At 37.0% G+C, this 13,449-nt stretch overlaps 1 protein-coding gene across 5 annotated transcripts in view; it reads right to left on the reverse strand.

Moving 5' to 3' along the window:
* TTBK2 (tau tubulin kinase 2) overlaps positions 1-13,449 on the reverse strand; it is a 175,525-nt gene that overhangs the window by 84,278 nt on the left and 77,798 nt on the right. For all 5 annotated transcript variants that reach the window (XM_017516319.2, XM_037734169.1, XM_017516323.2 and 2 more), the window contains 3 exons: positions 12,005-12,078; positions 2,125-2,265; positions 466-570 (listed from right to left, as the gene is read on the reverse strand). In XM_017516319.2, coding sequence (XP_017371808.1) covers positions 466-570; positions 2,125-2,265; positions 12,005-12,078 — 320 coding nt within the window. The remainder of the gene's footprint in view (positions 1-465; positions 571-2,124; positions 2,266-12,004; positions 12,079-13,449) is intronic.

Genomic DNA, 13,449 nt, shown 5'->3' on the forward strand with positions numbered 1-13,449 from the left:
AACAATGAGAACACATGGACACAGGGAGGGGAGCACTACACACTGGGGTCAGTTGGGGGGAAATAGGGGAGGGATTGTGGGGGGTGGGGAGCTGGGGAAAGATAGCAAGGGGAGAGATGCCAGATGTAGGTGATGGGGAGGAAGGCAGCAAATCACATTGCCACGTGTGTACCTATGCAACAATCTTGCATGTTCTTCACATGTACCCCAAAACCTAAAATGAAGTAAAATAAATGGGGAAAAGAAAAAGAAAGAAAAAAAAAAGACCACTCTAAATGTACATCTTTTAAAGCCACAAATTTCAATAATAAAATTTATTGTCATTCTATAAGTTAATCATTAAATGTATATGGCACTTCTTAGACAATATTCATTAGGATACATAATTAGCATTATTTTAAAAGTGGGATACTATAAATACCAGGGTAATTATCAAATATTTGATAATAATACGAAAATTCTTACTGGTCTGACGTCACCACAGGAATTGGTAAATTGTCGAGCCAAGCCAAAATCAAGCATGTAACATTTCCTACATGTACTAGGAAAGCGACCCATAGCGAAGTTCGACTAGAAAAATAAAGAAGGAAAATATACACATTCTTATGATACTTAGTCTTTACATTTTACTATTCCTACATTTTAAGTCTTCTTCTAGTTAAGCTCTATATAACACACGTTCCAAATATACTATTATAGTCAATGACATTTAGTAGGTATTAAAATATGATTTCATTTTGGGTTCTATTAATGCTTAATATCAGGTAAACTTTGAACAAAAAAGAATGTAAGTGACGAAGGTTACACACACAACAACATTAACTAGACTTGGAACTCTAAGTTCTTGAAATTCTAGTCTAAGTTAATGCCTAAATGACAACCCAAATCCTACTTAAAAAACAGAAATTTTAAAGAATTTCCTATAAGCATCAAAAAGCTGAATTTCACTAAGTCCAAAATTAAAATACAATTTATAGAAACATTTCAAAACAGACAACAAAAATATACTTTGTATTCTTTCCCTAATGAAAATCAATGTAATATTAAATGACCACAAATGCAAACATAAGTATGTAAGTAAGAGGACTTGTTGAGGTAAAAGCAAAATTGTCACCAAAATTGTCATTTTTTTTAAAAAATTATTCTACTTAGAGAGCTTTCTGATAAAAAACAGAAACTCTTCCAATCACCATGGTTCTCAAATAACAATGCATAGAAATAGACTGACTCTGCAATATCAAATTTAGTTAGCATTTTCATGTAAACTAATTTTAGAAGTCATATAACAACAGATGGTTATACTTTTCAACTATACCAACATATGATAAATTTATAGTAAATACAGTATATCAGAAATGGGTCATTTCACCTAATGAATGTTTCAGTGTTTGATTAAACACTGAAAAGGACAGAAAAGCCTATTTCACAGTTATGAAAATGACTATTTCTAAGAAAAACAGATTAGCAAATAAAAACCCAACTATATTTCCATAGTAGCACTCAGGAGAAAAAGAAGGTCTTTCACAGCGGATGATTTCTTATAAACAGAACTTTTGACTTCAAGAACACAGTATGAACAACTGAAAGCAACATATATAATTTTTTAACATATATATATATATATATATATATAAAAGAAACCAGGGAATAATGCCAATTTAGGCATAAGGCTGAGTAACTGGCAAGTTAGCACACATAATAATAGTCAAACATAAAGCTTTTTTAAGAGACAGGGTCTCACTATGCTGCCCAGGCTAGAGTGCAGTGGCTATACACAGGAGGGATCATAACTCACTCTAGCCTCCATCTCCTGCACTCGAGAAATCATCCTGCTTCAGCTGCCTGAGTAGCTGGGGTTATGGGCATGTGTTACCACCCCAGTCTCATTTTTTATTTTCATTGTATGAGAAAAATTCCTGAAAACAAGCTGTAGTTTGTAATAATCACTTAAAAAATTAAGAGGTAAGTTGTATTTTTGCTTCCAGGTGTTACTATAGAAATGAAAATATTACCTTGTGTCTAACCACAGCAAATACACAAAGCTACATTTGTAATTTATTGTGTCCCATCATAATATTAAAAGCATCAAACTCATTATGTGCTCTGGATAGAAAAGGCCCCTACCGGTTTGATGTCTCGGTGCAAGAAACCCACAGAATGAATGCTTTCTATAGACTCCAAAATCTGTCTACCCAGCCGGAGAGTAGTACTGATGGTGAATGTGCCTCGGGACTGACTACGGCGAAGATCTGCCAGATTACGACCCTGTGGAAATCAAACAAACACTTTCAAATACAGTACTAAAAATATGTTGTAAGAGAAGACTGGGAAATCGCTCACTTGCCATTGAAAAAGGTTTTCAGTAAAACAGCAATAATTTTTTTTTTCTTTTTTTGAGATGGAGTTTTGCTCCTATTGCCTTGGCTGAAATGCAATGGCGCAATCTCAGCTCACTGCAACCTCTGTCTCCTAGGTTCAAGTGATACTCCTGCCTCAGCCTCCTGAGTAGCTGGGATTACAGGTGTGCGCCCCCATGCCCAGCAACTTTTTGTATTTTTAGTAGAGACGGGGTTTCACCACGTTGGTCAGGCTGGTCTCAAACTCCCGACTTCACGTGATCCACCCACCTTGGCCTCTCAAACTACTGGGATTACAGGTATGAACTACCACGCCCAGTCAACAGCAATAATTTTACTCAAATTATGATCCTCTCACTCAACAGATGTCTTAATCATATGAATGTTTCAGACAAGTTTTAGAATAACCAGGTTTTTAGCATATCATGTTTCTGATTCATCATGTTTCCCTTTATCACTGATGTCATAACAAAAGTCTTGATTATTTAAAATGTAAGTAATCAAATAAGCAATTAATATACACTAAATTTGTATTTATTTATTTAAAATATGTGATCAAATATATATAATGCGCGCGCGCGCGCGCGCACACACACACACACACACACACACACACACACACCACGGCAGTAATTCCTCATTACTGCCTAATATATATTCTCATACAAGCTACTTAACTTTCCTGAATCAGTTTCCTCATAAAAACAAGCTAATAAAATCTACCTCACAGAGCTCTGTGAGGATTAAACAAGATCTATGTAAAGTTTTTTTGCGTGTTTTTAATTTTTTTAAATAGAGATGGAGTCTCACTATGTTGACCAGGCTGGTCTCAAACTCCTTGCCTCAAGTGATTCTCCCATCTCGGCCTCCTGACAAGCTGAAATTGCAGGTGTTAGCCACGGTGCCTGGGCCCATATAAAGTTTTTAGAATACTTTGGTACACAATAGGTACTCAACAAATGCTAACTATTGTTATTATGACCAAACATATGACAAAAATTTAATTTACTTGTAGAAGTATAAAAAAGCAATGAATACATCCAGCCTCTGCCATTGATGATTGCATTGATGCCTCACAGTACCCTAAATAGAAGTTGTTCCTGTGCCTGTTTTACAGGTAAGAAAACTGAGACTGAAAGAGGTTAAATAATGTTAACCTGTTAATGTAAAGCTGTTTTTCAAATCTAACTCTGTCTGACTTTAAAGTGTTCTTTTACAGTCCTCTTTCACAGAGCTTTTCTAAAGGCTTTTTCGTGATGCTGCTCCACCAAAGTTCCTTGTTGCTTAGGCAACAAACCAGTAGCCTGAAAAGGAGAGCAGAAAAGAGCAGGACCATGGCCTTGCAGTACTACCTCCCAAAGAAAAGACTGGCTCTCCGATCACAAGGGATATTGGAAATATCCCAATCTCTCTATTCTCCAAATTTTATAATATATGTTTAGGGTTACCATGCCTCTAATACCATTACTTCATCTAAAGATAACTGATTCACTTTTGAAAAGTAATAAATTTTTAGATTAATATCATTCAAAATAAAATACAAAGTACTCCTCAAGTAACCTAACAGTTTAAAAGTTGCAGTAAAGTCAGGATCCTTTCATATTTCATATCTTCTTTTTTAAATGCAGCTTTCTCATAATATAAATTAGTTGGGATTTATCTTAGTTATCATTTTTAATGGTGAGAAAATTTGTTGTTCCCCACACTCCTAGCAAATGTAAAATAAGTGGCCATCTACAACAGTGAATTGTATAACCATGTGAGAGTACCTAATAACTTTTATTAGTATTCCAATAGTTTTTTTCTTCAAAAATCCAAATTTTGATTGCTGAAAATATACCTAAGATAGTATTGAAACTTTATTTGTAAACAGCTTTCACCACAACAACTTTCAAAAGGAAATCAAATTTGATTTATGACATTAGTAATACTTTAAAAGATTTAAATATTTTAAAATATAAGCCTAACATATCAACTCATAAAATCAGAGAAGGTAAATATGAGACTGATAAGAATATGGGGTAAAGTGTTACTAACATGGTAAAAACATGCAAGTACCCACTAAATTATACTTTAAAGTAAATACTACCAATGAATTATTATTTGTTACACAGAAAAATTATAAACAATCTATGGTTATACATGGTTTTACTTTATCCATGGTTTTACTTTACTGGTTCCAGTTACCCACAGTCAACCATGGTCTGAAAATATTAAATGGAAAATGCCAGAAATAAACAGTTAATAAGTTTTACATTACAGGCCATTCTGAGTAGTGTGATGAAATCTCACACTATCCTGCTCCATCAGGCCCAGGACGCGAATCATCCCTTTAGTCCAGCATATCCACATGTTGTTATCTGCCCATCAATCACTTAGTGGCCCAATCAGTTACCAGATGTCCAGGGTTCAGTATGATCTGTGGTTTTAGGCATCCACTTGGAGCCTTAAAAAGTATCTCCTCAGATAAGGGGGTACTATTATAAGTACATCAATAAATGAATAGTTACACAAATAATGGTACAGACATCTTACTGACTGTCAATCAAACAATGAAGAATCAAGAACTTAGGAACACAAAGAAGAAACATCAAACACTGGTGTCTACTGGAGGGGGAGGGTGGAAGGAGGGAGAATAGCAGAAAAGATAACTATTGGGTACTGAGCTTAATACCGGGGTGACATAATATTATGTACAAAAAAACCCCATGACACATGTTTATCTAGATAACAAACCTTCACATATATCCTCAAACTGAAAGTTAAAAATTTTTTAATAAAATATGTCACAAGTTACCATAGTTTGTTTAAAAAAGGAAGAATAATATATATAGTAATGTGGAATGAATAAAAGAAGCTCATTTCTCTATAAATTTATAAGATCTCAATAAAAATGCAAATGAGTTTCTAAATTGAAGATATGAAACATACTCAAAAGGAGACAAAATAATATAATGAACCTTCATGTATCTACTAGTCACCCAGAATTAACAATTATCAATTCATGACCAATCTTGTTTCATCTACCATTCACCTCCCCATCCATATCCTCTCCCCTCCCACCCACACATACTGAATTATTTTCATGTAAATTCTAATCATACAATTTCATCTATATACATTAAAAAGTGTAGGCCCAGTGTGGTGGCTCACATCTATAATCCCAACACTTCGGGAATCCAAGGCAGGAGGATCACTTGACCCCAGAAGTTCAAGACCAGCCTGGGCAACATACTGAGACCTCATCTATACAAAGTATAAAAAAACTAGCTGGGCATGGTGGCACACACTTGTAGTCACAGCTACTCAGGAAGGTGAGGTGAGAGGGTCACTTGATCCCAGGAGGTAGAGGCCACCACTGTGCTCCAGCCAGGACAAGGCCTCGTCACATCAATATGAACCATGGCATACTTTCTCATTCTTTTTAAATGTATTTCTTAAATCCATCCACTTGAAAAGAATTAAAAATGACCAACCCAATTTCAACAGACACCCACATCATCTAGACTTTGGTCACTAAACATCATTTCCCATTATAAGGAACCAAGGTTTAATGGAGAAATGAATGGGTGATTTCAGATCTGGAGTATAAAACATACAGAATGAGCCTGGTACATAGTGTTGCACCAAAAAATAATAATGCTATCAAAGACTGCTGCAGCCTAGTCCTAACAAAATGAATCCAGATCCAACTTAAGGGAGGCCTTTGTAGCAAAAGATGAGACAGTTTTAATATTTAAAAAACTGGAGGCCAGGCACAGTGGCTCACGCCTGTAGTCCCGACACTTTGGGAGGCCAAGGTGGGTGAATCACTTGAGGCTAAAAGTTCAAGACTAGCCTGGCCAACATAGAGAAACCTCATCTCTACCAAAAATACAAAAATTAGCCAGGTATGGTGGTGTACGCCTGTAATCCCAGCTACTTGGGAGGCTGAGGCAGGAGAATTCCTTGAACCCACTATGTGGAGGTTGCAGTGAGCCAAGATAATACCATTGCACTCCAGCCTCCAGCCTGAGCGACAGAGTGAGATTCTGTCTCAAAAAAAAGAAAACTGTAATAATTGAAATACATCAAACATGTTAAATCCATGAATTTATGGATTTATTATATAGTTATATATTTATTATATAGTTATATATTTATTGTATGTTTATATTAGAGAACCAATTCATTATTCTAAAAGCTGATAAAATATTCAAGTTGTAGTCCTAGCTTTCCTATATAAAATATACTTGATGACAACCTAATAGTGAGTGCAGGGCTTTTAAAGAAGAATTCTAGCTAATAAAAGAAGGAAAAAGATGATAGAACACTATATTTGCAACCCCCATTAAAATAATGGATGATGATTACAAATGGGTGATAAAACCATTAGGAGAAAAACCACTGGTAACTTTAAAATGGATGGACCAGGCTGACAACGCCTGCACCCACTGACCAATCTTAACCTCACTAAAAGGGAGACAACCAGATACTGCCTCCTGATGTGATGCAAGAGGAAGCATACAACTCACCTCTAAAGTATCCTGACAAAGTAAAACAAAACTGGAATCTTATATCATCATCAATTTATAGAAAATATAGGTGACAGAAATACATATTAAAGACGACAGGGAAAAAACCAACAAAATCCAGAATATGGTAATTTGTACATATCAAATTCCTCCATTTTTATCAATAACAATAAACACAACAAAAAGAAAATTGCAAGAAAATAAAACACAAAGGGAGAGCCAATAGATTAAAAGAGGCTTAACAGATAAGCAATGTGTGAACCCTATTTGGAGCCCAATTCAAATAAACCAAATGTTAAAAAAAAAAAAAAAGTTACTAAAGAGATGGACAATCAAGGAAATCTGAAGACTGGTTTGATATTTATGCTATTACTAAGGAATTATTATTAGGTATTGTGGTTAACTTAAGAGAAAAAAAGAGTTCTGGTCTCCTAGAAATGTATATATAAATAAAATATGCCTTGAATTAGCTACAATTTCGGGAGGGATGGGAGAAAGAGAAATTACCTGAAACAAGATTAGCCATACACTGATAGTTGTTGAAGCTGGGTAATGAGTAGACAGGTGCAAATTATACTATTTTCTCTACTTTGTGCATGTTTAATTTTACCCATAATAGAAAGTTTTTAAAAGGTACTAGGTATTAGGCAATCTAGATCTACAGTTGTACTGGTTATAGAACTTGAAAACATGTTTTGTACCTCTGTAGTTGATGTGCTTACCACAATATATCACCCTTTGGCTATACTAAAGATGCTCATGTAAAGCTTCAATGGTGACAAAATATTAGATGAGACCTGGCCAAGGTCTTGCAAGGGGAATTGAGGAAATAAAAAACAACAACAACATGTACAACTGCTTGAGCTCTGCAAGATTTTAAAAATCATTTTAATGGCAAATAGAATTTCTACTACAGAGATAGGGTTGTTCCTTAAAAATTTTTAAGGCAGATATTATGTAATAGAATCAGCAGGAGGAAAAGAACAAGCTTAACTTATGAATAATGAATTTATAGTTTTTAGAATAAATTAGGACTATCCGTGGGAAGCTGAATACATGGAGGAGACCCAGTAGTTATCTTCCATATGTCAAATAAGAGAAAATATGCTCTAGTGATTATACCAGCTTTAGCCTAGTCCCAAATCAAGTCAACCAGAAACTGTACAGATGGGAGTTTAAATGGGTTAACTTTCTTATGAAAGGAAAAAAAAATACAGCATGCAATTCAAATGGAAAGGTTCTTAGACAAGTCCATAAAAACTTGCCAAAGGCCACAAAGGCCGTCACTGCCTAATATACACCAGTCTCTTAGGTTTCCTAGTACTAGGAGCTTTCCCATTTACAGAAAGTCAGATTTAGGCAAGTACAAGAATGAAAATGAGTATATGCTAAGGCTGAGAGAGACTCTGCAAACTAAAGGAAAAAAGCTGCCTTCTATAATTCTCCAGTCAGTAGTAACCTGAGACAAAATGAACAGTTTTCTCCTATTACTGCCTAAAGAATACTGGCTTCAAGCTTCCACCAAGGTTTAACACCCATCAAGTAACTTAGTACCAGACAAATCACAAACGTCCTTGACACTCAGCCTCTCTGCGTGCAAACAAGAATAAAACTTGTTCTCTCCTCCTTATGGGCATATAGTGAGGATCAAAAGAGATGTATGATGAATCCAGATGAAAACTATAAAATGTCACACAAAAAGTTATATTATTACTAGCCAAAATGAGAGAAAGCAGGATCCAAATTGATTACCTAAAAACGTTCAGAGGCTGGATGTGGTGGCTCACATCTATAATCCCAGGACTTTTGCCCAAGGTGGGTGGATCGCCTGAGGTCAAGATTTTGAGACCAGCCTGGCCAGCATGGTGAAACCCCATCTCTGCTAAAAATACAAAAATTAGCTGGGCATGGTGGGGCGCACCTCCAGCCTGGGTGACAGGGCAAGACTCTGTCTCAAAAAACAGATGCCCAAAACGAAGTTTGCTTGAGATGAAAAGAAATACTGAGAATTCTAGATCTAGGTAGCAAGATCAAGATGAAATATGGCTTCTAAGCTCTGAGGGTGACTACAGTTCATGGGGTGTGTGTGTGTGTGTGTGTGTGTGTGTGTGTGTGTGTTTGTTTTCAGGGGTAGAGATAATGTCAGAGAAAACAAAATGGTTTCCCTTCTCCCCACTGTAGTCATTATTCCAATATTCCTGTTCTGAATTTCTTTCCTCTGCTCTCTCGACCTAACTCCACTGCCATCTACAGAACAGGAAACAGGCTGCAGTGGCTCACGTCTATAGTCCCAACACTTTGGGAGGCCAAGGCAAGCAGAATGCTTTGAGATCAGGAGTTTGAGACCAACCTGGCCAACATGATCATACCCCATCTCTACTAAAAATAAAAAATTAGCCAGGCATGGTGGGGCACACCTGTAATCCCAGCTACTCAGGAGGCTGAGGCAGGAGTATCACTTGAACCTGGGAGGGGGAGGTTACAGTGAGCCAAGATTGCACAACTACACTCCAGCCTGGGTGACAGAACAAGACTCCATCTCAAAAAAAAAAAAAGAATAGGAAACAGAGTTATGTTACTGATGAAAAAAAGAAAAAAGAATGGCATATCTCCTCTATCTTAACTACTGCTTAAAGTTTCAAGTAGTCAAGACTGGTACTTGCTATAGTTTTTCTTTTTCAGTGTTTATTGTAGGTTAGTGGGTACACGTGCAGGTTTGATACACAGGTAAACTGTGTGTCACTGGGGTTTGGTGTGCAAATGATTCTGTTACATGGGTAGTGAGCATAGTATTCAATAGTTAGTTTTTCGACCTTCATCCTCCTCCTTTGCTCCATACCCAATGTAGGCTATCGTTCCCCTCTTTGTGTCCACATGTACTCAGTGTTTAGCTTTCACTTAAAAGTAAGAACATGCAGTATTCGATTTTCTACTCCTGCATTAATTTGCTTAGGATAATGGCCTCCAGATGCATCCATGTTGCTACAAAGGACATGATGTTGTTCATTTTTATAGCTGTGTAGTATTCCGTGGTATACATGTACCACGTTTTCTTTTTCTTCCCTTTTTTTTTTTTTTGAGACAGAATCTTGCTTGTTGCCCAAGCTGGAGTGCAATGGCATGATCTTGGCTCACCGCAATCTCTGCCTCCTGGGTTTAAGCAATTCTCCTGCCTCAGCCTCCAAAGTAGCTAGGATTACAGGCACACACCACCACACCCAGCTAATTTTTGTATTTTTAGTAGACATGGGGTTTCACCATGTTGGTCAGGCTGGTCTCGAACTACTGACCTCATGATCCGCCCACCTCGGCCTCTCAAAGTGCTAGGATTACAGGCATGAGCCACTGCACACGACCATTTTCTTTCTCCAGTTCATCATTGACGAGCATGTAAGGTTAATTCCATGTGCTTGCTATTGTGAATAGTGCTGTAATGAACACGTGAGTGTATGTGTCTTTTTGGTAGAATGATTTTATTCCTTTGGGTATGTACCCTGTAATGGGATTGCTAGGTTGAATGGTAGTTCTGTTTTAAGTCCTCTGAGAAATTTCCAGAATGCTTTCCACAGTAGAACTAATTAATATTCCCACCAGCAGTGTATAAGTGTTTCCTTGTCACCGCACTCTCACCACCATCTGTTATTTTCTTACTTTTTAATAATAGTCATTCTGACTGGTGTGAGCTGGTATCTCACTGTGGTTTTGATTTGCATTTCCCTAATGATTAGTGGTACTGAACATTCTTTCATATGCTTTTTTACTCCATATATGTCTTCTTTTGAGAAGTCTAATTTCAAACTGTACTACAAGGCTACAGTAACCAACACAGCATGGCACTGGTACAAAAGCAGACACAGAGACCACTGAAAGAGGTTACAGAACCCAGAAATAAAGCTGCACACCTACAACCATCTGATCTTCAACAAAGTCACAGTAACGAGCAATGGGAAAAGGACTCTGTATTCAATAAAAGCTGCTGGGATAACTGGCTACCCAAATGGAGAAGGCTGAAATTAGACTCTTTCCTTTTGCTACATATAAAAATCAACTTAAGATAGATTAAAGACTTAAATGTAAGACTTAAAACTATAAAAAACTCTAGAAGAAAATTTGGGAAATACCATTCTGAACATAGGCCCTGGCAAAATTTTATGATGAAGTCTCCAAAAGCAATTGCAACAAAAACAAAAATGATAATTGGGACCTAATTAAACTAAAGAGTTTCTGCACAGCAAAAGAAACTATCAACAGAGTAAACATTTGTAAACTATTGTAAAATATTTGTAAACTATGTATCTAACAAAAGTCTAACATCTAGAGTCTATAAGGAAATTAAACACATCAACAAGCAAAAAACAATGCAATTAAAAAATGAGCAAAGGAAATGAACAGACACTTCTTCTATGGTTTAAATGTCTTCCCCAAAGTTCATGTGTTGGAAACTTAATCCCTAATGCAATAGTGTTACAAGGTGGGACATTTAGGAGGTAATTAGGTCATGAGGGTTCTTAACTCATTAATGGATTAATGACATTGGTGTCAAAGTGGGGTAGTTATCTTGGAAGTAGGTTCCTGATAAAAAGGATGAGCTCAGCCCCCTTCTTCACCTTCCTTACTCATGTGCATACTTTTTTGCACTTCCAACTTCTACCATGAAATGATACAGCAAGAAGGCCCTTGCAAGATGTTGGTCCTTAGATATTGGATATTCCAACCTCCAGAATGGTAAGAAATAAATCTCTGTTCTTTATGCATTACTCAGTCTCGGGTATTCTGTAGCAGCACAAAACAGACTAAGACAATACTGGAGAATGCAAATGGAAAACAGGAATCCCTAAGGTAATGAAGGGTGGAAGGGACAAGATTCACATTATATCCCCTCATCCATGCAAGAAATCGAAAACTGTAAAGATTACAATCAGTAAAGATACAGTCAACTCTAATAGCTGACAAAGACAGTTATTTCATTTTTGGAAAATCTGTATCAAGTCTGTTTAAATAAAGTTCGATCTGCATAGTATAAAACATTCTTGCATGGGAGTAAGAATGCCGTTACTTTTAATCGCATTCACTATAATTGTTTACTTTGATCAAAACCAAAGGATTTAAAGATAGGTTTTCAAGGTAACCTACCTGCAGCTGCATGACCACATAGTTGAATCGATCATTCCTCCCACAGCCAATAAATCTACAAACATGGTCTTTCCCTGGATAAAAAAAAAAAAGAAAGAAAACAGTGGAAAAGAATATACTATGGTTTCTCTTAAAAAAAATTTTTCTTTTCTGTATAGTATTTTATGATTGAATATAAAATACGTCTTGAGAATCTTAAGGATAGAAAACTTATATTATTCAAATTTTCTACCTACCTCCTCTCCTCCCAGGCACTGCACTATTACTTCTTGTGGTCAAATAAATGAATATTCGAATAACTCAATAAACAAATTAATATACGAATGAGGAAACAAACGTACGGTAATTTATTTAGGGAGGAAAGATTAAGTGGTCAATTCAGATTAACTTGCCCAGATACAATGCATACGAAGCCACAGGAGAGCAATAAACAAGAACTATGTTAGGAATATAAACCATGAATTTTAAATATGTTATGGTACTCACTGTTATGACTTCAGCAAGACAATCTTTCTGGGCCTCACTGATGTGGATTAGCCCAGTGATTTTCAACCTGAGTTCCAGCTGAGAAACCCAAAATAGTACTGGCTGAGGCACAGAGGGGAGCAGAGGTACAGCAGAAATCTGATTAAAGAAAAGCATGCAAAGACCCCCAAAAAGAACGGAGCCACATGTATAGGTTAGTGCTTTTCAGCCCTGGCTACTTATCAAAAACATCTGGAAAACTTTACTTTTGTTTTATGACACCACTGACCCAAGGGCAGTGGAAAACTTTTTAAAGATTCCTAAGTTCTATATTAAATCAGAATCTGTGGAGAAAGAGACAGAAAATGAGCTTTTCAAAAGTTGGTTGTTATATTTTTTTTTTTTTTTGAGACAGAGTCTCACTTTGTTGCCCAGGCTGAAGTGCAGTGGCATGATCTTGGCTCACTGCAACCTCTGCCTCCTGGAGGGCTCAACTGATTCTCCCACCTCAGCCTCCTGAGTAGGTGGGACTACAGATGTGTGCCACCACATCTGGCTGATTTTTGTATTTTTTGTAGAGGCAGGGTTTTACCATGTTGCCCAGGCTGGTCTCAAACTCGGAGGCTCAAGTGATCTGCCCACCTCAACCTCCCAAAGTGCTGAGATTACAGGCATAAGCCACTGTACCTGGCCTCAAAAGTTCTTGGCTTATGGGTGCAGTGCCTCATGCCTGTAAACCCAGCACTTTGGGAGGCTGAGGTGGGCGTATCAAGAGGTCAGGAGTTTGAGACCAGACTGGCCAAGATGGTGAAACACAGTTTCTACTAAAAATATAAAAATTAGCTGGGCATGGTGGCTGGTGCCTATAATCCCAGCTACTTGGGAGGCTGAGGCAGGAGAATCACTTGAACCCAGGAGGCTGAGGTTGAAGTGAGCCGAGACTGCACCATTGCACCTTAGCCTGGGCAACAGAGCAAGAC

This window comes from Cebus imitator, unplaced genomic scaffold, assembly GCF_001604975.1.
Source record: "Cebus imitator isolate Cc_AM_T3 unplaced genomic scaffold, Cebus_imitator-1.0 Scaffold579, whole genome shotgun sequence".
Taxonomy (NCBI): domain Eukaryota; kingdom Metazoa; phylum Chordata; class Mammalia; order Primates; family Cebidae; genus Cebus; species Cebus imitator.